The 26040-nt window shown below is 35.3% G+C and overlaps 3 protein-coding genes across 3 annotated transcripts; 2 read left to right on the forward strand and 1 right to left on the reverse strand.

Moving 5' to 3' along the window:
• Positions 1-1347: 1347 nt before the first annotated feature.
• Positions 1348-5529, forward strand: LOC110729539. Its single transcript, XM_021909270.1, has 2 exons — positions 1348-1722; positions 3106-5529. Exon 2 carries the CDS (start codon positions 3364-3366, stop codon positions 5191-5193), a length of 1830 nt encoding a protein of 609 aa, XP_021764962.1. The 5' UTR covers positions 1348-1722; positions 3106-3363; the 3' UTR covers positions 5194-5529.
• Positions 5530-5718: 189 nt separating this feature from the next.
• LOC110729540 (pyruvate kinase isozyme G, chloroplastic-like) lies at positions 5719-13168 on the reverse strand. Its single transcript, XM_021909271.1, has 12 exons — positions 12774-13168; positions 11985-12278; positions 10777-10942; positions 9958-10092; positions 9661-9771; positions 9471-9559; positions 8707-8769; positions 8439-8614; positions 8195-8309; positions 7929-8077; positions 7350-7458; positions 5719-6239 (listed from the first exon to the last, which is right to left on the reverse strand). The coding sequence occupies exons 1-12, from the start codon at positions 13002-13004 to the stop codon at positions 6132-6134; spliced, it is 1746 nt and encodes a 581-aa protein (XP_021764963.1). The 5' UTR covers positions 13005-13168; the 3' UTR covers positions 5719-6131.
• Positions 13169-14442: 1274 nt separating this feature from the next.
• LOC110729541 (protein timeless homolog) lies at positions 14443-25909 on the forward strand. Its single transcript, XM_021909273.1, is given in 21 exon segments — positions 14443-14887; positions 14992-15144; positions 15236-15395; positions 16049-16367; positions 16634-16768; positions 16849-16935; positions 16937-17045; positions 17128-17258; positions 17640-17852; positions 18727-18893; positions 19466-19544; positions 20251-20949; positions 21058-21419; positions 21558-21623; positions 21718-21822; positions 22360-22602; positions 22722-22790; positions 22954-23166; positions 24713-24826; positions 24912-25034; positions 25374-25909. Coding segments are annotated over 21 exon segments (4032 nt in total). The 5' UTR covers positions 14443-14790; the 3' UTR covers positions 25762-25909.
• Positions 25910-26040: the final 131 nt, after the last annotated feature.

The following is a 26040-nucleotide window of genomic DNA, read 5'->3' on the forward strand; positions in this document are numbered from 1 at the left end:
AAGGGAAATAAATAATTGTGTAGGGCGCACCTTCGACGGTGGCGAGCCGCTTCTTGGCTTGTACCCACGTGTCACGTAACGTCATTGCTGACGTGTATACAATAATTGGTTAGTTACGTATTTTCGTGACATTGGTGCTGTTTTAACTTTGGAAAGATCCCATATCAGATAAACTCTCCGCATCTCCCGAATTCCAAAATTTGTGAATGAATCACGATTTTGTCGAAGGATTTGAGAAATTTTCTGTGTCTAATAATTTGAGTGATGAATGATTTAAAAATACGATAATCGTATTAAAATGTATTTAGATAATATTATCTATGGAGTAAATATCAACAAAAAATTATATTGTATCATAATAAAACCATTTAAAGTACAAAGTATAATTTAATATCAATTTACTACTTAGTATGTTATTATAGGTAAAGAATTTCACTAAGTACTCACTCTATATTTTGTTTTGAGGTAACATATATAGATTTTTTATGTCCCTATAAAATGACTAAGGGCATGTTCACATTTACTTAATTTTAGTTCAGTTCAATTCAATTCAGCTCCAATCAGTTTAGTTTAGTTCAGCTTCAATTAGTTCATTTCAATTCCATTAAGCTCCTAATTTCCCTCTTGCATAAAATATTCATTTCAGCTCAGCTCAGCTCAGTTCAGTTCAACTACAATCAGTTCAATTTAGTTTAGTTCAGCTCCAATCAGTTCAATTCAGTTTAGTTCAGTTCAGCTCCTAATTTCCCTCTCTCATAAAATATTCATTTCAGCTAAGCTCATTTCAGTTCAGTTCAATTCAGTTCAGCTCTAATCAGTTCAGTTTAGTTCAGTTCAACTCCTAATTTTCCTCTTTCATAAAATATAAAATTTCAGCTCAGCCTTAGTTCACTTTAGTTCAATTCACTTCAACTCCAATCAGTTCAATTCAGTTCAGTTCAGCTCCAATCAGTTCAATTCAGCTCATTTCAGTAAATGTGAACGGACCCTAATAAACCTCTCTTTTGTTAAACATTTTCACTAATCTATGAAAATGTTTATGGCGTTTATTAATTGGCCTTTTGATTGGTTAGCTTATATGCTTTATATGGTCAACTAGTAAGACAAAAAGTGTTTGTTAAATATATGATCAATTTAGTTTGGCATTGTTAAATGTAATTTGTATATTTGAATAGGTTTAACAATACAAATGAGTTGATTGAACACATTTAATTTGGTTGTATTGCTAACCCGTCTAATAAATTAATTAGTCAAACCCGTTAAGTAAAAAACTTAACATTTGACAACCAAAAAAATTATACAAAGTATATTTTTTTTTCAAATCATTTTATATATGTAATTTATTATTTTTTTATTTTTAAAAAAAAAATTAAAAAACAAAAAAAACCACATTATCATTCATTCATTCTTATCAAGTACCCCAAAAATGTGAGTAGATCAATACATAAAAATGTCGGTCCTTAGATGTGTGGTGTACGTGTATTAATGATTTATACTATAAAATAAATAAATAAAAAATAGATTTCATAAAATAGGAAAGATCCCTTGAGATTCCATTCCCCTATATTAAACCCCGGCTTTAGATTCTTGAGCCGTCGCACTTTATCTCTCTTCTTCTCTTAAAACATTCTCACTTCTCTCTTCCTCTCTATTCGTGTCCGCCGCTATTAAATTTTTAATCTTTCATCTATTTTTTTTCCGTACACCTTTCCAAATTTTCAGGTACTTTCTTTTTCTCCTTTCATTTCATTTTTATACTATTTCATTAATTTCTTCAATTTTTTTTTCCAGTGATTTTGTGATTTTTTTCCTTTTTATTTTCTGATTTTATTGGTTCATCAGAAATTTCTCTAGTTACTTTTTCAATCTTTAGATTTTGCCCCTCTGCTGAATTTGAGTGACAAATTTTATTTTATTTAATAAAAAAATTGACAAACAGTTTTAAGGGCGTTAATTAATTGTGTGAGTCGATATAAATTCGAAGTGATTTTTTATTTGCGTTTTCATACAACTACGGCTAAGTTGAGTCATTTAATCCTTGTACAGTATAACAGTTTTTTTTTTTTTTTTTTTTCTTAAAAAAAAAATACTATGGGAGTATTTGTGTGTAACCTCGATCTCCAATACAAATCTTTAACCATTTTGATCATTAGTTGCGTACTCTACTACTTCACTTACCCTATTTGACTAGAAATGTCATTTTTTTGTTCAAATACGATAAATAAAATGAGACAGAGGGAGTATTTGAAAATATGTATTTAACTCCAATACGCGTAATAATAATATTTTTTTTTTAAATAAATTACATTAATGAAATGATACGATCAAGTATGTAAAGTTTGATTACTATAAAATATACATGTTGCTACCATGAAAGAACAAAGGAATTGAAGTACATGTCTCTAAATTGAGTTTATTGGTGTGTAAAGTAAGCTTATTTTGAGTTGTTGATTGAATACTTTCTCTGTCCCTAAATAAATTTGTGAAAGACTCATTTGTTAGTAGGATTTAGATGATTGAAAATGAATATAAAAATGAAAGACAAGATAGTGGTATTTGGTTGAATAAATAGATAAAAATGATATGAGAATTTTAATTAGGGACGAGCTTTGAGTAAAATGACATTTTTATTTGAAAACGGAGGGAGTAATGTATTTCACCCACGCACATTCACACATGGTTTTTGTGTCTGAAATAAAATTCACATAACTTTAGGCAAAATAAGTTTTGACACTCTTAAATGACTTTTGTTGAAGTGAAGATAAGGTACAATAATATACTACCTCTGTTACATATTATTTGCAACGATTTGACATAAAATAGAGAGGAAAAATGTCTAACCATTGTAAATAATATGTAATGGAGGTAGTAATTTGATCTGAGACAAATGAGTTGAGACAATCAAAATATAGTTGTCATCTTAGTTGCTTGTTAATATGATTGCCATAGTCTTAGAATCATGTTTAAAACTGATTTATTAGCTCTTGTTTGTACACTACATGGAATCGAGTTTTGCGTTTGTGTTCAATTTCGATTACTTCTACTTGTTCTGTTTCATATTGTGTTCTTAGCTTCATGGATTTTGATTGATTTTCTTTTTGACAGAATGGGATATTTCCTGGATGCAATTGGGAAAACGGTGTGTCTATGGTGATATTATCTTAAATTCTTTTGAGATAGTTGCTCGAGTTGTTGTTATGGACCGAAGGGATACATCAGGATTTGTCAGTGGAGGAGGTCTTCATCTCTATGAATCTGCATTGCACATAATATTGTCATTCCTTTGTTTATACTAGTTGGAGTGGCTTCTTAATTTTTTGTTTAGATATCAGTTAGATGATAAGTATTCTTTCAAAATAAAGCATGATGGATGGCATCCACAAGCCTTTCATGTGGAATTCTTTACTGGATAGATGCAAAGATTCAAATGGAACTGATGCTGGCTCGAGTCATTTAGTGGACACTACCTTGCGACTACATTGTCAGAGCGTTTTAGCTGTACCCTCTTATTTGTATGATGCTGGAGCTAGCAAAAGAGTAACAAATGCAAGTGATGAAGTGAGTATAAAGCATGAGATTTCTCTGGCCCTTGAATTGGGTAGTTCCCTAGATGGCAAGATCGAATATGCTGCTTCTAGGACTGCCTTAACTTCTCAAATAGATGTTGGAAAGGAGTGTCCAAATGATATTTGCCTTGATCTCAACATTGATCTGGGATATAAAATAGCTTGCAAGGACTCGAAATACTCTGGCAACAGTTTTGAAGCACCTAAGAAGGAGCAATATATGGTTGACCTTGAGTTAAGCTTGTCTACTGCAGCTGCAGAATCTGATCTCACTAGTGTCACCCTGACTTCATCGCCTATTCAGAATGTGACATCTGAATTTGAGCAACTTGTGGATGAAGGATCAACATCATCAAAATGGAAACGAGGACCTATTGTACCTCTTGTAGATAGGTTCAATGTGAACCCAATTTCAGTTGTCTCAAATGTCTCAGCAGTCTCGGTCTCTTTATCACTTCCTAGAACAGATGGCGCCACTTCTTGCGTTAAACAGCAGCGCAAGACCTCAGTTAAGACTTGCCAGTTTCCTGGCTGTCAAAAAGGCGCAAGGGGTGCTTCAGGTCATTGTATTTCCCATGGAGGTGGGCGAAGGTGTCAGAGAACTGGTTGTCAAAAAGGAGCAGAAGGCAGGACTGCGTTCTGCAAGGCTCATGGTGGTGGCCAAAGATGTGAACACTTGGGGTGCACCAAAAGTGCTGAAGGGTGCACTAATTTCTGCATCGCGCATGGAGGTGGAAAGCGATGTGGATTTCAAGGAGGTTGCAATCGTGCAGCAAGGGGAAAATCCGGCCTTTGCATCCGCCATGGTGGTGGAAAGAGGTGCAAGATTGAAAACTGCACTAAGAGTGCTGAGGGGCTTGCTGGTCTCTGTATTGCTCATGGAGGTGGGCGCCGTTGCCAATTTCCTGAATGTACTAAAGGTGCTCAGGGAGGTACAAAACTCTGTAAGGCTCATGGAGGAGGAAAAAGGTGCACCTTTTTAGGGTGTACCAAGGGAGCTGAGGGAAGCACGCCTTTTTGTAAAGGACATGGTGGGGGAAAGCGATGTTCATTTCAAGGAGGTGGTGTCTGCACCAAGAGTGTACATGGAGGTACCTTATATTGTGTTTCTCATGGTGGTGGCAAAAGATGTGCCTTCCCTGAATGCACTAAGAGTGCAAGGGGACGTACAAACTTCTGTGTTCGCCATGGTGGAGGAAAAAGGTGCAAAAGTGAAGGATGTGAAAAGAGCGCACAGGGAAGCACTGATTTCTGCAAGGCACATGGAGGAGGTAAGCGCTGCTTGTATGGCCAACAAGGTTCGGGTTTTGGTGGAGATGGCGATAGCCCTTGTGATAAGTTCGCAAGGGGTAAAATTGGTCTTTGCGCTGCCCATTGTGCACAAGTTGAAGACAAGCGAGTCCATGGAGATGGTACAGTGGGCCTGAAGATGGAAGAAATTGCTGCTGAGAACTTTTTTGCCTGCATGAACAATGTTGGCACAGAATCAAACTTAACTTCTTCGAACAGTTTCAATCTGCCTGATGACAAGCCCTTGTTGGATCAGTATGGTCAGTCTTCAAATTCAGCATCCCTTGAAGGAAGGGTGCATGGTGGAGGTCTTATGGCTATGCTGAGACAATTCTAATCTCGAACGCTGTCTGTCTATATGTGATTATGGAATAGTGAACAGGGGAAGTTTTTTTCTCAATACATGTTTACGACATGTGGTAGCTTTCTTTCATTGTTCTGGCATAGTTTAATCCTCAAAAACTAGGGTGTGGTAGTTGAATATTAGCAAATTTCTAAGGTTAGTGTTAGCATGCTCATTTCACTAGCAAATGGTGTTAGACATTGTTTGTGTTAGTACTGAATTTGTTTCAACTTTTTTTTATATTTTTATTTTTGGGAAAGGGTAAACATTAGTTTGTCATGATTGTAAATGTTTTGTGAATATAGATTTCTAAGCTGTTGCCCGTTAGTACAAAGTATCATTCAGCAAATCTTCTCGTGAATACAATATTACGAAATACGGAGTAAATTGGTTTTGATGCTAATGTGATCGGTTGAGGTTATTGGACAAAATATACAGTCAAAGCATGCCTAATATAGCAGGTCTCATCCTTTACTTATGAATTGATAAGGAGAGTTACTTGTCAGCGCGCAATTTCAGTTTTCAGAGAAAAATACATTCATTTCAAGACAGAGCAAACAAACTGGAAACTGCACTCATGCCAATACTTAGCTCCTGTTTTCAAGCATATAGTGAAAGAATGTAGTTTGACGGCCAAGAAAACACTAGGTTGGCTATCCAATCACACCCTAAGGCAGAACTAACGCTAAACCCTACCTACGATATGCCTGCATTACAAATATCTCACACTACATTGCCCATCACATATTCATTGGGGCAATCTGATCACTACAGGGACAACACTAACATTAGTTCCTATGTATGCATCACAAAGCTGTGCCACATAACGAATACTGAGGATGTTGCAAGCTCGAGATTTTCAGACCCTTCATTTTCTGCCCCTCAAACTTGTATAGGAACCATGATCGCTTATGCATCCTCTTTTCTTAGATCTAAACTTTCCTCACCTGAATATTATGGGTCGATGGGGATCGCCAAATAGGCTGCTTTCCACTTTGAACAATAGCAATCTCATCCCCTTCCTTCACCATACCTTGCTTCTGTAAATAGATGTTTCCATATTAGCAATGCACAAATTTGGCAGTTCTTAGGCATGCGTTAAAATCATAATATGCAAGTAAAATGAGATTCAGTAGTATGGACTAAGCATTCTGTAAGATAATAGCCAAGTTGTTCATTGGTTAATTGCCATATATTTATATGAATATCTTTATCTTTGAAGGAAGGATACAAATAAAGGACAGAAGAACAGGATTCTGCACTCAGAAAATATATGGATGATGGTTCTTCCAATTTTTGAGGTTGTTACTGTTCCACCATCCACTTTGGCTAGCTGACTAGCTCTGATAATTTATAGTTAAGGAAAAATATAGTCATGAAGGGATTTGTCAAATTCGCCATGATTTACAGTTTGTTTGGATAAAGAAAGGGGAAGGAAAAGAAGGGGAGGGAGGAGAAGAGGAGGGGAGGGAAGAATGGTGAGTTTTCCTTCCAAATCTCTCCATTGTTAGAGGGATCAATTTCCTACAATTTAATCATTCCATTTCTCTCCCCTCCAATTCCCTCCCTTCCTCATTTGCTATCCAAATGAAAGATACTCCATCTCTCCATTTCTCTTCCCTTCCTTTCCCTCCATTTCCTCCAATCCAAACACACCGTTATACTTTCTTTATATCAAAATTTTATTTTTTATACATAATAACATACTGGTAAGATATATTAGTGATGATCGACAAGTGGAGAATGAGAAGTATTGCAACTTTACAAGTTATGTAAAATAGAAGAAGTATGCAACAATAAATTGTGGGCCATTATTCAGCCGAAATTCCACAAGACGATAACTATCATCCTCCAATCTCTATGCAAGTCTTTGACATCACTACGCCACATGGTAGGTTTTTTTTTTTCTTTTTATTTTTAATAAAGGTATCATTACAGGTAGTATGGGTAAGTTGAAAGTTTAACATGTAAATTAACAAGTGGCTAATATATTTTGGACCACCTATAAATCATTGAGAGGTTATCAAAGGAATGTGTATTGGAGGTTTGACAGACAGTTTGTATTCCCTAAATTACGCAGCACAGAAATCACAACATACAGATTGTGACCAATCAGCAATGTCTAGAAAGTGGCAAGGTGTAAAACTTACTTGCAGAAAAGTTAAAGCCTTTGAGAACGTTTCCTCAGAGTCATTGGAGAACTTCATATGTAGGGGACATACACCTTGGTACAATGCAAGCCTTTGTTGTACCCTCTTACTGCAGAAAATTCAAAGAGGCAGACATTATAACGTTTCCTTAATTTATATAGTATAAGTTCAGATAACTTGGATTACGTTTACGTTTACACCTCAACAATAAAGACAAAAACATAGACGCCTCAACAAAACATATCGTAACAACAAACTAAAGCATGATATTCAGTGCTGGGTCGAATAATAATAATAATAAATTTCCTATATGGCTACTCACAACATTCTAGCTAGAAAATGAGTTATCTGGCCTATTACAATAGAGGAACATAATCGAATGGTAAAATCAAATGTCTCCAACCTAAAGTACAACAATCTAATACTCTGTATATTTCAGGTAAAAATTGATCCAAGATAAACCATGCATCTATCTGTGAACAAGAAGTCACATTTATTTTGCCAATAACTTCCCATCTGCATTGCAATTTATGTAACCTGTATATTTTCAGATATATAGATTGAAAAAAGGATACTTACTCATTTGTGAATGCAAATATTGTTCCAGAAGGTCGATAATGGCTCAGTAGGATGGCCATAAAACCAGTTCTGGTGAAGACTACAATTGAGGTCCCAAGAGTATTAGACATCATGGTAGCATGAAATGCAAACATTTCACTCATATGGTTCTGCACACACACCATATTACATAATCAAATGTTGAACCTGAATAAATACTTTGACATTTTATAATAACACGATAAATGATCGAATGTGCATCCACTTAATTTAGAAAAGAAATCAACCTTGAATACTTGACCAAGACTATGTGATGTTTGAGCAACAGCAGAAGCACCATCCAAGGTTGCTTCAGTTCTCAATGAAACAGTGTGCATAACCTTGACAGCTTTAAGGGGGAATCTGCAAAATAGTGACAGGCAGTAATTTTCTTTAACACCAAGCATTTATAAATTTCTCAAGAGCATGTGAAAGCTAAAAAGGTCTATTGCAATCAATCAGAAGAAATTAATCTAAGACGGAAAGACGTACTTCCCATGAGCAGTTTCACCAGAAAGCATAACAGAATCAGCACCCTCTCTGACGGCAATTGCAATATCAGATACCTCAGCTCGTGTTGGTGTTGGGTGAACAATCATGCTTTCTAGCATGTTTGTAGCTACAATCACAGCTTTGCCCATGCTGCGGCACAATCGGATTATCTCTTCCTGCATTTAGCAATTAGAAGTTTATTTCAGCCCAGTAGCTCAATTTCCACAGCTTTAAAGACGCCTTTACAGATTAAATGTACAAAAACTACCTGTAGAAGAGGAACCTCCTCAATGGGAAGCTCAGCACCTAGATCTCCTCTAGCCACCATAGCCTATAGCATAAAAGCAGAAAATTGTAAGGTTATCCAGCATTTTGAAGCAGACAGATTACAAAAAAGTATTTAAAACAAATTGTTTAGTAACTAGTGGCCATCCTCCACCACTCAAATATTCTATGCACTGTTGAGTGTTCTTACTCATTTTCACAATCCCACTCAATGGTCCTCGTGATAATTATTATCCTTAACTATCTAATAAACTTTAATGCATTACAGATAACATCCAAGCCAAAACTAAACATTATTTATCTTGGTGATCTAAGTGAAGAATTAACAGGCTAATGAAGTTGGTGTTCACAACTGATGCTTTGGCAGTTGGGTGGTCGTTAACTGTGGTAATTTAAATGGAGAATTAACATGATAATGAAGCCGCTGTCCACAATACTGATGCTTTGGCAATTGAGTGGCCATTATTTGCAGCAACATTCGTCAGATGTACACAACCTTACCCGTATTATGCCAACTGACCCTTAGTCCACTATTGCAACTGCAGTTTGCTGCCTCACATTGGGAGTAACAATGAAGGACATCTAATTAGCCGATTTTAAGACAGTTTGAAGGTGTTCTATATTGAGACATCATAACTTACATCATGACACTTGTCAGAAAACCACAATCTTATATGTTCTGAAGAAGATTAATCATTTTTCAAGAACAGTTACTGATTAATAATAATGGATTGCTCAGTTGCTCACCCCATCAGCAGCAGTAATAATTGAATGCAAGTTTGGTATGGAGTCTGCACTCTCAATTTTTACAATGACATGGATATCAGCACCACAACCTAAGAACCAAAGCAGTAAGAAAATTAGTTTAGGAACTAAAGTAAAATATATGCTTACTTAGAACATCATTTTAGCAGTTATACTCAGCCTGTGTATTTACTTTTCAGATAGTTTTTCAATTCATGAACAACAACTTCATCTTTGACAAATGAGACAGCATAGAAATCAACTCCATTGTCTACCCCGAATTTGATGTCATCCCAGTCCTTTTCTGCAGCATCCACAAAGAGAGTTACTTTAAAATAAATAATAAATAAATAATTAAAAGATAAAAAGATAAAATGACAGAGCTACAAAATTAGAAGGCTCTAGCATTTAGCCACATACTATATATATATAAGGAAATGTGATCTACATAGAAGGATAAAATAGATCAACAGAAAATCATGTCACCAACCAGTAATAGATGGCAATGTAGCACTTTTTCCCCTGACATTTAAGTGTCTCCTTGACTTAAGCTCTCCACCGTCAACAACTTCACACTTCACAGAATCTTCAGTCTTTGACTTCACCAGTAAGGACATCATACCACCTAACCAGCATTATAGAATCATTAAGAATGATTTAATTTAAGTCATTAGCCAGGAACGTGAGAATAGCAGGTATTAAATGTAATATACAATATTACAGTAATAAAAAGAAAATAAACATTTATGATGTCAAACATACACCACCAGAAAACTATCAGAAAGGCTGTATATCAGCCACAAGAAACAGAAATTAAAGACTTGGTCTTCAAAGAATACAAGAACAGATGATCTTTTTTCTGTCAAGAAAAACGCTGAGAGACCTTGAACATCTACAGTACATGAATGTTTACATCCATCACTCCCAAAATTGAAGCTGGTCAAATTGATAACAGACAGGCAGCACTGACTGAACTCATAAGACAGACAGATGTACATGCACAAGAAGCCACAATACAAGGAGTGTGTCATGAGATACACATTTGTTTCTCTCTCATGAGAAAAATGACTTCTAGTATCCTGTAAGCAAATATATAAATCACTAGCCTAAAGACACTAGAGACAATACAACAAATACAGCGGATCTTAAAGAAGAAGATATATGTTGCCTCTTTAGCCAGTGAGTAGATTGCAATCAGCAAAACAGGAGTGCATGATGAATAAATAGGACTTAAATCATAATTGTCAACCGTCCTTAATTCTAGTGAGTGCAGATAACAACTAGGACAGGACTTAAAGTAAATTCATACCATCAACAAGGAGCATATCGCCTTTTTCTACATCATTCACAAAATCGTCATAGTTAACACTGACACAGTCTGCTGTGCCTACTCCTCTTTTGATTGTGAAAGTGAATTCTTGACCACTTTCTAAGTTAATTGGTTGTGGCAAATCACCACTCCTGACCTCAGGTCCCTGAAAAAAAAAAAAAAAAAAAAAGACAAACATCATCATAATTATTCCCATCAATAAAAAAACGTATAAATCCAGCCTCATATATGCTGATATAGTCAACTATATATACAAGTATCATAGAACATCACCTTATAGCTACTTATGAAACCTGCTTGTGACCGTATTCTAGATTAATATGAACAGTATATTGACTGATACTCCTGCAATTCAATATTTTACAAAGTGATATTATCCTCTCCATGGGCACAAAACCCATAATTGTTTATATAATTTCTTTGATAAAATTAATAATTCCTTTGGTCTCTTCTCGCATGAGCTTTTTATCTCTCTTCTCTTTTCAAAGTTAGTGCATACAATTCAAGCAAACAAACCTATGACTATAGATTACCTCAATGTCCATATATGGAAAAACAAAGTGGCCAAAACAGGCCCTAGAGGGGAGAGGGATTTAAACTGCAGCAACTCTAAGCTCTTACATGTGAATTTCAAACCGGAATATTAATAAACAGTATACCACATCACTGGATATACAATTATACACCTTGCAAAAGCTGATCCTAAATGGCAGCAAAACACATTCTGGACAGAAAATCAGCAGGCTAGTGTTTGGATTGGTACATTTAATTATTCAAATAGGTCAAAACAGCCAATTCAATAATTTATCTACTTGGGTTTCGGGTAAATTATCAAGCACGAATAGGACAGGTACTCAAATCTGTTTAACAGTAACTATACAAAATATCAAGTTAAGCAAAAAGGTGGAAAATAGTTAGCAAATCTAATTACACACTTGAACATGTCAACATAACAAAAGATCAAGGGTTGGCGATAGCTGAATTAATGCAACAAAACAGCAACTACCCCCAAAAAACGGATGCCTACCATAAAAATTTAAACTCAGCACAATGTGCATCTTTTGCTAACTCAACAATCAGGCGGTGTGCACTACAAGATCATATGTATTAGTATATTACATATAAAAAGAAGGAAAAAATTCAAGCAATATCAACAAAATAGTCGGTATATGAGAAGCTATGCTCACCTTGGTATCGAGCATGATCGCAATGACATTGTCCTTGGATTGAGCATTATATTCCTTGACCAAATCAATGACTTTCTGATGAGATGTATGGTCTCCATGGGACATATTTAGTCGAGCTACATTCATCCCAGCTTCAGCAAGCTTCCATATCATTTCACGTGTATCAGTGGATGGACCAATGGTGCAAACAATCTTGGTTTTGCGCCCAACGATTGGCTTAGGCTTAGACCACCTTCCAGCAGCTGCTTCCCCAATAAGATGGGCTCCACTTAGGTATTCAAATTGCTCTCCTACCTAAATTTGGTTCAAATTTAAAACTAAGTGTCAGTGTATCATACCCACAACGGAGTTTCAAGTATATGACATGGGTACTTGAGGTGAAATGAAGCATATTGTTAACACAGAAGATCACTAAATCTAATTATTTAACCATACCATTTACCAACATGTAAGCTAGCTTACTAGACAAGATTCAGGAATATACCTCAAAAGTTACACCATATCATAAAAATTAAACAAATTCCTGACAAATTATACATAAACATCTAATAACCAAGCAGTAAACTAGTCCAGAAATGCAATCCAATTGTAAAAAAAGCTCAATTAAGCGAATTTAACTATTAAAAGACAACAATTTTAAAAACTACTCAAACCTACAAAACAGAAAGATGTAAAGATAAAGACACAAACTTTTTCCTGCATTTTAAAATCCACAAAAAATTAAATAAAGGGAATCGAATAATTCCAGAAAATAACAATAACAATAGATAAAATAGCAAAAATGGTGACCTGGGTATCGTCTTCAGGGGAGACAGGAATAAGCTCAGGGTAAGCAGACCTCTTGGCAGAGACAGGAACGGCCGTGCGGCGGCAGACACGGGGGTAAAGGGCACTCCGGTGACGGCGGAGGTTAAAAGGGAGGATTTTGACTGAACTAAGAGTGTCAGATTTGGGAGAAGAAGAGCAAGAAAGCATGGTGTGAACAGAGCCATGGAAGATAGCTTGAGAAGAGGCCGCCATTGAAGAGTAGGAGAGAGAATTAGCAAGATTTGCGTTGAAAGTGAGATTGTGAGAATGTTGTTGGAGAGTTGGCGACAGTGTTGGATATGAAAGCAAGCAAGAGAAGTAGAGAATTGATTGCGCTTCGATTGTATCGAAGAAAACAGTATGATGTGTGGTTTATGACAGGGAATTTGGGTGGGTTTTTGTAGTGGGTAAGACCAGAATGGGCAATTGGGTGATCTCCTTTTTTGTTTTCTTTTCTAATTTTAGATTTTCTAAGATTTACGATAAATTATAACTTAGATCCCGTTCTTTTGAACTGTTTTGCTGAAGTTTGCTTAGTCTATTGATACATGCTATGCTCTGCTTGTAACAAAATATAAATTTTTTTAAAAAAATCACGAAAAATAGTTTTGACTCTTTTACATGACTTCAGTGTCTCTTTTTTCTTATTTTAAAATTTTTTTAAAAAAAAATTGCAAATTGCAGCCCAAAAGTTCATATAAATTGTAAATTGCAGTCCGATTCAACTTTTTCATCGGTTTACAAGTTGGAAAATCTTTGATTAAGGTTTTAGGGGGGCATTTTAGTTATTAGGGGAACGAATTGAGCTCGAAATTAGCAAAAAAATAACGCGAGTATCTCGTTTTGCGTAACAAAAATGCATCGATTTGTGGGAAACTGTAAATATGAGACAGTTACGTTATTTTTTGCTAATTCCGAGCTCAATTCGGGTCCCTAAGGCCTCAAATGACCCCTAAAACCTTAACCGAAGATTTTTCAACATGTAAACCAATGAAAAAATTGAATCGGGCTGTAATTTACAATTTATACGAACTTTTGGACTACAATTTGACAAAAAAATAAATTAAATGGCTGCAATTTGCAAATTTTCCATTTTTTTTCACATAGAGGGCTATTAAATTACGAGTAATTAATTAAACGATCATCGAAAGCACAAGCTAAAACCCTAGGCGAGATTCCATCATTCCACACTCTTTGCCCAACTTCCTAACTTCCCATGGTTGAAAGTAAGCTAATTGATGCGCTACATTGTTTCTCCCTCGTTTAACAAAAAACCAACGAACAGTAACAAAATCATAACACAAGTTAATAATATCATCAAAAAATAAACTAACACCTTTAGAACTATTTTGTATGACCGAAGCGCATATATAAGAGTTTAACAATGGAACGACATCTAATGTAAAATAAAAATATGTATAGCTTACGAAATATAATTCAAAAATATTACTAACATTCAAATGTTAATTAGTGATACTATCTAATGTAGACATAAAAATATGAAAAAATTAATATCAAATAGTAATTGTTTATTTTTTTTATTTATATTTTTTTTATTAATGCCTATTAATAAAAAGTATCTAACGTCCCGCAATGTTTGTTAGCAAGATCTATTATATTTTTAGAAATAGACTCAACATTTTGGGTCACCAATAACAGAAACACAGGCATGTAATAAAGAGGCGAAAAATATACCCTATGAAAAAAATCGTGAAATGCAAAATGAGACAAAGCGCGGGAGGTTTTTAGAACACTTCCCGCCAACAAAACCCCTAAACAACTTCAGACCCTTATGCAATCCCCATTTCCCAACTCTCCTACTTTCATCCCATCAATCTATCTTCTTCTTCGCAATCACTGATTTATTTTGATCATCTGCTTACTCGTAATCCAACTTGTTCGGCCCCCAAATTTCCCAATCAAGCATTTAATAGTGATTTCTACCCACTTTTTGTTTTTGGTTAAACCCTAATTTGTAGGTCTCCGAAATTATTCAACAATGAATACAGAAGGGTTGTCAGTAATTTGTGGTGGGCTTGGGTCAATTGAGGAGAATGAGGGGAGTGTTTATTACTCCAGAGATGATTACTGTTTAGGTAATGAATTGTTGATTGAACAAAACCCTAATTTTTGTTTTTTCCGATTTTGTCAGATTTTATTTGTTGCATTGTTATGATTTGATTTTTTTTTTTTTTGACAGATAATTTGAAGGATTTGTTGAGGTTTTTGCGGCGTGATGATCCGACAACTCGGGATGTGTTTAAACAAGTGTGTAAATGGGATATTGTTTCAAAGAATTTGATACCCATTATTGAGCATTGTCAAGATGATCGCAATTTGGTCTTAAATGCAGGTATATGGTTAATTTTAGATGAAAGAAATGTTGTAATTGAGATGATTATGTTGTGAATCGAGCCTAATGGTGGTGAATTCTGGGTTTGCAGTGAAAGTTTTGGTGTTTCTTACTATGCCTTTGGAGGTTACTTCAAAGGATTTTAATGAGCAGCTTGAATACCTTTGGGGCATTAAGTTTGCTATATCTATAAGCGATGTGGTTGCCGTGATCGTCTCGTTGTTGGAGAAGCCACTTGAAAATTTAGAATGGTATGCAGAAATTGAGTGCTTTATTCTTGAAGTTGCTTTGTTTTGAACCCCTTATATATGTATATGTGTGAACAAGAGTAAGGATCTCACTTTCAATTGGTTTTGAAATGAAATTTTACACGAGCTCATGTGAATTAACTCTCCTCTCCCCATAGCCTAGGTTTAATTACATTGCTGCATCAAACCATAAGGGGATTGTTCAATCTTGGAAGGGCTTTGAACTGTGTTTGATTTATGCTTATTCTGTACACTATAAGTAGCACATATTTGTGTGAATGTCAGAACCTAATATCATTATGTAGATCATGTGGGCTTGTCCTGCTTTGCTAAACGTATAAACTTATCATCTTGATATTACTGGCTTGTTTGTTTACCTTTTTTCTATTTTTTGTTTGCTTCTATCAGTTTGTAGAAATGCATGTTGACTTTAGGCCGTTTTGAAATGTCCTTCTATCAAGTTTAGATTATATAGAGCTGGTTGGACACATACAAAACTCTAGACTTGACTTTGGTGGGAACTATAGAGGAATTTTTATTGATATGTCAACATAAAGGGTCAAAGTTATGTAATTTTTAGTTTATTACTAACATGCTTCTTACCTTCAGTTTTTGTGTTATTGCCGTGATCTCATTATTGCTTTTGTGCTGAGCAGTAAGGCGTTCTCAGAGGATGATTGGAAGCTGATCCAACTGGTTTTGACACTATTCCGGAATATTTTAGCTGTGCAAGACATCTCAGCACATCAAAAGGCGTCAGGTTCCGCAAGTTTATATTTATCCTTGCGAGATGATTTCTTAGACCTATTGTTCAGAGAAAATGTTATGGATTTGATTATCATTATAACTCAGCATGTTGGTGGCTCTTGTCGGTATCTTCGGCATGACAACTTGCTCTTGTTAGAAATATATCATCACATATTTACAGGTCAAGATGCAGAGTTGATTGCTAAAATCTGCCTGGAGGAATCAAAGGTTGGCTTTCTTCGCCTCTTCTTACGACATTTAAGCTCCAAGTTTGAGACTTTATTCTCGTCTAGTTATGGACTCAAACTTCTTAAGCATTAAAATATTAATTTGTAAGAGTTTCTTATGCAATGTATCTTCTCAAGATTGTCCCATACTCCCATATGGAGTAAATGATAAATACATGATTTTTATGGCTCACTTGATCAAGTTCTGCACCATCACTCTTATAAATCCTTTTTTTTTTTTTTTTTTTTTTTTTTTGAAATTCTTAGGTTGATGGAGAAGCCAAACCTTGTCTTGAAAGTCTTAAATGTATTATGCAAGAGGAAACAGAAAAGAGAAAACATTCCAGACTGCATGCTAGTCGGCACTCAAAGTTTAGTGGAGCCTTTACACGACTTACCTTGGTAAGAACCATCAGTTAATTGATGCCCATAGTGTTATGGTTTCAAGTTGGTTACTAATATAAACCTCTTCCAACAAATAGGATGGTTCTAAAACAATGTGCATGGGCATGCCTATTTCTGCATCTTGTGATACTAAACTGCTGAAATCAGAGAAAGTCCACCGTGGTCCACAAAAAAAAAATTGTGAAAGATTACACTCGACTTCCCACCACAAAACGAAGCATTTTGGAGAGGCTTCTTGACTTTCTAAACCAGTTTCTAACTGGGGGATACAATGGTATTGATTTTAAATACATTTATATTTTCACGATTACGCCTTTTGTGTATCTGAACAGGTAATTGATTTGCATTGTCATCAGTGCTGATGCAATCCATTGCCCATGATATTGAGAAGGAGCACCATGCGATACAAACCAGTGATGTGCAAATGTTCTTTCACCTTGCTCAGTTTGTTACATTTTTTCAGTATCATAAATCCCAGCTGACAAAGGTGAGATACTTTTTTGGAATATGCACATGAACTCCCATTTCAAAAGAATGGATGGCAAATGTGCCTTTTGATGCCTAGAAGTTGCTTACTGGATATACATGCATAAGAAAGAAAAAAGTGTTTTAAAGAATCGAAGGATATTCTCAGTTCAGTTCTTTAACAGATGTCAACAATTATTTTGACAAGACCATTTTCCATGAAGGATATACAGAATACACCCTATCATTACATGCGTTCAAATATAATGTTTTGTTAAGATATACCTTCTTTTTTTTGAAGCTGTAGTTAGAAACAGAAATGTTGTGCAATTGCTTCATGATTGTGTAATCAAATTTCCATCATCTCTGGGTTCCTTTAGCTAACCTATACCTTTTCTAATAGCTAAATACAGATGTCAGCAATGATTCTTCTCTCAATGATGATGATGATGATAGCACATGGTTTAAAGGTGATATATGTGGGCCTATTGCAGCAACCATGAACGATTCAATGTTTATATTGGTAATAGCAAAGTGGCAATTAGCTTTTGAAGGCTTGAAGGAAACAAAGAACAATGCATTTTTGTCAATATCGGGATCTCTCATGAAAACTATGGTATAATTTTTTTATTCAAAATTCTGCAACCACCTTCTCTTTTTGCTTCAAACCACAAAGAACAATGCATTTTTTTTGTATGTTTATATTGGTAATGTTTTGTTTCTTTGTAATTACGTGAAAGAGATCCACTGAAATGCTTGTTTGAAAAAACACTTAACCACGTGGATAAACAAATAGTGAATTGCTTATATATTACGTTTATGTTACCTTTGTATTTCTTCTCTTCAAGTCAAAGTAAGCTGACCTGAATTGCCTTTTTTTTTTTTTCCTTCTCTTGTGTACTGATGTGCTATAACATGTGTAGAATTTAGAAATGTATCAAGTCACTCAAGTGCCACTTCATCTTGCTTTAGTACCAAACTTGTAGCTACGCTGCTAAAGAGCTATTGTATTTGATTAGGGAGATGTATGTTTTATGTATATACTATCAGTGAAAGAGGATTATAGTTTTGGTGATCTATTTTCCCTAATCAGTTAAGCTGAGTCTTGGTACTTCAAAAGCTTCTTCTATAAATTTTTTTGTATAGTTGGACGAATTTCTTGTTAAAAAAGGCATGTAGTCACTTTATATTTCAGCTACCGTCATCAATCCCTTTCATGCCTTTCAGTGATTTACTAACCATTCTCACAACTTTGCACTTTTGAATGCTTTCATTTACTGTGATGTTTCTGTCTTGAATTTTGATATGTAAGACTTAAAATTGGTGTTTAGAGGTGCGATGCTGCCATGTCATCTGACTTGTGTCAGTATTAGCATGTTGGAGTTTTTATTTTTAATGTTATTATGGAAGTTGTAGTATGGAGAAATTGCATTTTGCAATTAATGGTCTCCTGCATAATCTGTTGTATTTCTGTGTTATTGTTTAAACAGATCCGGATGTTGGATTTGGTGCTCAAGATGATGCCTGAAAAATCCAGAGAACCACAAACTGCTCGTATCATACTTTACAAGTTGTTCTATGATCAAACTGATCAAGGGTTGACCAAATTCCTTTTGAATATGTTCCGATCATTTAATGCTCATAAACAGCCTAAAAGGTGATTTTCATCTTTTGTTATAGGTACATTGTTGTGTCGTTTTAACTTTAAAGCTTTTATTATAAATTTACATTTTACAACCAATGGTGAAGTCTTAAGGCTGATCATGTGAAGTGGTTTCTATTTTTACTACAAGTACGTGTCTATTGCTGCCCTTTTTTTTTTTACCACTCCAAGTCTCTTCGTAAATTTTTTTTGTTGAGAATCTTTTGGAAAACAAGTTTTCCCTGTTTAAAAGTAACAGTGCATACATATTGACCTTATGAGTTGTTTGTGTGGATCTATTGCTGGGATGAAAAAGTAATTACATCCATACAACGTTTTTTTTTTGTCCCCCATTTCCGTACTTGAGCTGAAAGGTGTGTTGCCATCCACAGTTCTTGGGTCTATAAACTTTAGTTTGGAGTTCAAAAGTAATCATTTCTAGTTTTTTCCCAATATGCATTCAAATTAGCATCTACTGACTGCATTACATCTTCTACTTCCACATTTTTTGTAATTATTATTATTTTTTTTTTATAAATAATTTTGGTTACATAGTTATTAATTGCTGCTTTTCTATCTTTTGTTAGTGATCTTGCTGATTTGGTGGAGATAATTCATGTAGTTATAAGGCTAATGGAGAAGCTGCAAGCACATGGCACATTAAGGGTAATTAATTACAACAAACCCTGCTAGCTTTTTTAATCTTCAAATATTTTTAAGCCTGCAAGTTGCTTCTTTTTTATGTGCATGTTTGATTAATGTGCTTAACCTGGATGAGTTCCAGCATGTACTACCTTGTGCTTGACAGAGCTTGGTATACCTATTTATGAGCAATTATTTCAATTACAGAACCTTAAATGTTTTGTTACCAGTGTATATTGGTTTGTTTGAGGGAAATTCTTATTTCCATTACTCAGCCCTAGAGTGAAAGGATTACTAGGCATCTTGCCTTTTCTCTCAGCTATAAAGTTAGAGGTTGACACCTGTAGCACCAATATTTTCAATGATTTGTTCTTGTACTAATAGGACCATGAAGATGGTTTACTTGAGCATGAAAGTGTCACTTATAGCTCCTCTTGTGAAGAATTTCAGGCATGCTATTCTTAGTTTCTTACGGCTCTGATTTGCATGTTGTCACTTGATCTTACAATTTGTCTCTTTCCCACTCCTTTCTTCTTGATCTTTTTATTCATCTTTGTTTAGCTCTAGAACATTTTAAGGGAAAAAAGCTTTATTCCTTTTAGAAACAAATTTGTATCTTACACCTCTATCTATTGTGATACTCTTGATTTTTGTTCTGTTTTGGCCTTATTCGTTGTTTTTCTTTATACATTTATTATGATGACCTTATCTATTGTACTGTGTTTTGAAGGTCGCCAAAAAATCTAGGAAGGTAAGAAGGAAAAAGGATCAGAAAATTTCAGAAAGCAAAGTTGTTGGTGATGATGCCACAATTCTGAATGGAATCCAGCCCTCCAATAACGAAGAACTTTTTCCTGACACTGGAAATGGTAATAATGAAAGGTTGAATGAGACAAACTGTGACGGAAAAGAAAATGATAATATTAATGGTTGCAGTCAAGTTGATGAGACTAAGTTATCTAGGGATGAGGGACAAAACTCTGATGGCAGTCTCCCAGTAGGTGATCACACAGAATCTGATCAAATTCATGACCCAGTAGGTGATCACACAGAATCTGATCAAATTCATGACCCAGTGGGTGATCACACAGAATCTGATCTAATTCAAGACCCAGTAGGTGATGGAGAATCAAATCCAATAAATGAGCCACTGGGTGATCAGAAAGAATCTAATGAAATTAATGACAACTTTGTTGCCACGGGAGCAGATGATTGTGATTCCTCTGCAGATGAGCAAATTACTGCAACAAATGAAGTCGATTTTAAGATGACTTCCTTGCTATTCTCATTGGCAAATAGTTCCATCATTAGTAACCTCTGTTGTTTGTTGAAGAATTACAAGAGTAATTCTACTGCAACAAACCACTACATTTTATGCTTGCTCAGGAGGATTTCAGATGATTTGGATCTTGCTCCTATGCTGTATCAGGTGATCATCACAAGGAATTATCAATAGAAATTTATATCTTTGTACATCAATTGTTGGTATTATTAGTAGGAAGGTATCTAATCCCCCCCCCCTCTTTTTAATTGACAGCTGTCCTGCCTCGTCATATTCTATGATATCCTAAATGAACATAAGGAAAACCCACGTAAAGAGTATGAGAACATTGCGCAGTTTCTGACTAGTCTTATAAGGAGAATGTTGAGAAAAATGAAGGATCAACCCCTTCTCTTTGTGGATGTATTATTTTGGAAGACACGGAAAGATTGCCATTATATCAATGTTGAATCTATCCAACGTGAAATTGGTGAAATGAAGAAGGAAGTTAAGAATTGGGGTCATGGTGATGATACTGGTCCATCACAACGCAAGGAATATTCTCGTAAAAGCTTAGCAGATGCACTTGGAGATGACGAATATGATGTTAGCATCCCCAATCAACCTCATTTTGAGAAGTAAGATATCTATGTTCGGTATCAGCTGAGTATTCTATCACCACTCTGTTGTTAATGCATTAAAATGACAAACAAGTCACATAACATCAAGTTGTTTGTGGAAATTCTTCTTTTTTGACTTACTCTCTCTATCCACAGGGATGAAGATTCTGATGAAGCTGCAGGAGAGGTCATTCACAGCTATGGTCTTAAAGATAAAACAATGTATTCCTTAGAACTATAATCATGCCTATCTATGATAGTCTTCCTACATTTTGTGCTTTGCATTTTCCTTGATAAAATTTTCCTTTTATTGCAGAATAGACAATTCATTGGAGAGTGATTTTCAAGGGGACGTAAATAGGAAGAAAAGACTGGTTCTCAGTGATAAGCTGGAGGAAGAGATAAGGAGTCTTTATGAGAAGTATGTTTACTTTGATGCAAGTTCTTCTGTCTCATGTGACCAAGCTGAAATTTATCTTTTCTCATAATAAGATCTTTCGATGAGACTATCTCCTAATAAATCTATAGATAAGTTTCATATGCTAATTTGTCCATTAACAACGGTTTATCAATCCAAGTAAAAGCTGATATTTTATTGGATAGCTTAATTTGATGGCGTGTTAATTTCTAACAGTGTATTGCGTTAAAATAGCTTCATCGTTGGCATCATGGCATGTCAGTTTATTGAGATACTCCTTGTAGTAATGATAACTTCATTGCAGGGTGAGGACCAGAATTTGGATCTGATTGTATTTGATGATGAACACAATGTTGAAACTGAAAACCAAAAGTCTAAAAATAGAGTGAAACATGTAATTTATAAAAATTCTTTTATGTTTAAAATCATAAGCACAATGCCCAGCATGCTCTATTGTTACCATATGGTTTCTTATGAGATGGGGCCTACCCATTTAACTGATGAACAACTTGTACTCACATGTCTGGATTTGCATTACAGGTATAAGGACAATTTAAACTGTACTCAACTTATCGCAGAAGCTCTTGATCCTAATGGTAATGTCTCTCCAGCTCAAGTTTCCCGCAAATGTAAAAAACTAGGATTACAACTTCCTTCGAAAAAGAGCAGCATGGCTCATCTTTCTAATGATAATGATCAAGACAAGGAAGGCAGACCAGAAATAGACAGCACTCTTCAGGACTTAACTCATGCAGATGGGCCCTCTTATCTGGGGAAACCAATGTAATATTCTCACTTTTTCTGATAGTTCTATAATTATCCTCAAAACAAAGTTGACCTGCAAAATGCGGACAAGTTGGTTCCTGTTTTTGACCTAAGTTACTGATTGAGGCTCTTCTCAGGCAAGCTAGGAAGAGAGTTCGTGCCATGGATGAAAAGCAGGAGCTGAAAATTAGAAGTCTATTTGAACAGTGAGTGTTTCTTTCGTGCTTTAAATTAAATAGATCTAAAGTTTCTAAACCAAGTGTATTATTCAGTTCTTAGTATTTCTACATAGAAATCTTCGTTTTATCCAAAAGAAAATATAAAACTTAGATATCTGTCTAGTTCTTAGTTTTGATGTGTTTTGGGCAGTTTCAAAGATCATAAGAGGTGCAGCCACATGATCGCAAAAGAACTTGACCCTGATGGAGCAGTGACTGCTGCTCAAGTTTCTCGTAAACTCAAGAAACTTGGTTTACGCACTTCTCGAATGAAAGGTGAAGTAAACAGACAAAAGATGGATGAAGCTTCTACAGACGGAGAAGATGATATAGACGATCTAACTCTGTCTGCTGTTAGGAAAAGGTGATTATTGCTGCATTGTGCTGTTATTCATTCTAAATCTATCTCATGCTTAAGCTGATGCTTATAGAGGTGCTGAACATATTTTTATGTTTATTCTATGCTACTGCTAATCTATATAATATCTGGTTATCTTTATTTTACTTATAGTACTACAGTATTATTCTTAACTCTTTCTGTCATGAACTGCGATTCACATGTTTTCTTCGAGGTTGTTTTTTTTCCTTTCAGAAATAGCAGACTGTCAGGGGTGTGGCTAGCTTCATAATGGCTTTCTCATACCCTGTTTTATACCCGTTTAAAGTTGTATAAACTGGCTTTGATTCTTTTGTTCGTTGGGTCTAGAGAAGTCTTTTCTATGTAATTTAATTTTATTTTAGTAGACTTGCTACCCATGAGTATATTTTGGTAATTCTGAATTTTCATCCTTTTAATCCTTTGTTCTGAACAAGATTGGAACAGGTCTAATGGATTTTTCATCTGCTAACCTATTAGTTTGTCTCGTTTGTAGGAGATTTTTTATGTTCTATTTTATGCATCCACTCATTAAAATTTTTTGTTTGCATGCTGAAGGGTCATCCTCATTATGTGCCAATACTTTCATGTAACAAATTTTTGTACTTTTGGAGTCTAAATGACTAAAGCTCCTGTCTCTAGGCTAGGTTTACAAAAAGATATCTTGTGAGCTTTTGGAGTCTAACGCTTTGTTTGGATAGCAAAGAAGGAAGGAAAAGAAGGGGAGGGAAAATGGAGGAAGGGAAGGGAAAAGAAAGGGAGGGGGAGGTGAGCTCCATTTTCCCTCCAAATCTCTCCAATTCTGGAGAGATTATGGTTATTATAGAGAGAGGGAAAATGGATCCCTCTCTCTCCTTCCCCTTCCTTCCCCCAATCTTTTACCCAAACAAGAGATTTTGTCCCCCTCCATTTCTCTTCTCTTCTTTTCCTTCCATTTCTTCCTATCCAAACAAAGTGTAAATGATTAAATCTCAAATGAAGTTTTTCTATCTTGGGTCTTCTGTGCTTGTTCTACTCTCAGTCAACTCTGATTTGTCAGAACTGCCAAACCTGCATAAAAACCATTCTTGAATCAGGATTATATTGATTCTTGAGTAACACTAAATTCATCACAGGGTTGCTATTATTTACACAAAAATTATGTATTTATTCCTAGCTGTTTAGATTGAGTATTTCTTTTGAAATTTTATGTAAGTTGGGGGTTTTGAGAGTTTTTTTAGACCTTTTTTAAGAGGTAGGAGCGTAGGAAAGTTTTAATCATTCTCGCTGATTGGTTCTTGGCTAACAAAGTTCTGTGCTTGTAAGGTTTCCGTGATACCTACCTCAAAATTTCTGTATCGAGGATCATGGTGATTGAGCTTAATCGATTTTTCTCTTTTTCATAGTATTAACAAATCAGCAGAAATGTTGGGCTGAATCTTTCATGAATTCTCTATTGTCAAAAACTTTTTCCAGCATGTAGACCCTTTTATTTCAGGTAGCTCGAAAATTAAGAAGTTACTCATGAATCATGACTTATCAATCATTTTTTCAGGAGTAAGAACAGGGTGGATGCTTCATCTGAAAAGGAGTTGGGCAATTTGAAATATAATGTTCAATCACCAGGGTCCACTTCAGATGATGAACAAGTACTTGGCTCTATTTTAAAGTAGGTGTTATTACTCGCTCTCATCCCCCTTGCATAAATTCTGTTTCAATTTTCTTGTTAACCTTTGTCAACTCTTCGAATTTAGGAAACGGAAAATGAAAAGGGTTCAGGCAGAGCCAGAAGACAAGTTTGCCAGTGCTTCAACTAACCAGGAGGATATCGCTGGAGAAGATTCCAGCAATCAAGTTCCTCAAAGTTTGGAAGAAAGGTACGGATTTACTAATAATGTTTTGAGTCATTGCTTTAGAGAGTGTGGAAATTTAGGGTCATATCCCCCAGCTTTGGGTTCTGCTGGCTGGTGTCTGACAAAATATTCATTTATTATCAATGTTTTCAAAAAAAAAAAAAAAATGTTTAGTTGTCAGATTGTCCAAGTGATTTTTGTGCTATGCTTGGGCATCAGTTTTTTCTATTAAACTTGTCCTAAGAGTTTCTAGGGCGCTGGATACTTGGTGTTTACCAGGAGATAATCTGAATGCTTCCAAATTCGCAGTAACTTCCATATTATTGTTTTTTTTAGTTGTGTAACGATACAGTTGTCTTACAGGGATGAAATTGGGGAAGCTGTGGATGTAAATGTTGGTGTTAAAAGGCTTAACATCCCTCATAGCAGTTCAGCACATCAAGCTGTTAGGTCCAGTGATTGGGGTGAGGGAGGTAATCAGCAAAAGTACGACGACCTATCTGAATCTGGGATTGGTACCTCAAATCATGGGTTCTCTGGCAGCAATCCAGAAAATGAAGCTACTCCTGACACCAGTAATGATAAGAGAGGTCTTATGCTGGATGAAGATGTTAAAACTATCCAAAATGTGCTTAATTATAGTGAATTGGAAGATTCAGGGGATGAACTGGCACCTAGTGCATCACCTGAGAGTTCTGTAAAGAGAAGGCGGCTCAGGGTAGTGATGGATTTTGATGATGATGATGAGTAGGATTCTATTTAAAACTTGTAATCAATGTAAATTAACATTTGATTGATGCAAACTGATGTAGTAATAGCTGTTATATAGTCTGTAGTCTTTGACCCGAGCCAATTTCATAATATTGTTTATATAAATCTATTGCTCAATATTTTTTTAATCTTTTCTGTTTCTGGATTTGTTTTGCACATTTAAACAAACTTCATTCAGATACAAACTTTGAACAACGTCACTTTTTAAAAGTGTTGTAATTTGTATAAGAATTCAATTTTGGAGTGAAATTAACAACTA

The sequence above is a fragment of the Chenopodium quinoa genome, unplaced genomic scaffold (genome assembly GCF_001683475.1).
Source record: "Chenopodium quinoa cultivar QQ74 unplaced genomic scaffold, ASM168347v1, whole genome shotgun sequence".
Lineage (NCBI taxonomy): Eukaryota > Viridiplantae > Streptophyta > Magnoliopsida > Caryophyllales > Amaranthaceae > Chenopodium > Chenopodium quinoa.

What these genes read in the sequence shown, in the direction of transcription:
- LOC110729539 (XM_021909270.1), top strand. Translation starts at nt 3,364, where the DNA reads ATGATGGATGGCATCCACAAGCCTTTCATGTGGAATTCTTTACTGGAT.
- LOC110729540 (XM_021909271.1), bottom strand. Translation starts at nt 13,004, where the DNA reads ATGGCGGCCTCTTCTCAAGCTATCTTCCATGGCTCTGTTCACACCATG. An exon ending in GTCTTGGTCAAGTATTCAAG is followed by an intron (nt 8,078 to 8,194) that starts GTTGATTTCTTT and finishes GTGTGTGTGCAG; the next exon opens with AACCATATGAGTGAAATGTT. An exon ending in AGGCTTTAACTTTTCTGCAA is followed by an intron (nt 6,240 to 7,349) that starts GTAAGTTTTACA and finishes ATCTATTTACAG; the next exon opens with AAGCAAGGTATGGTGAAGGA.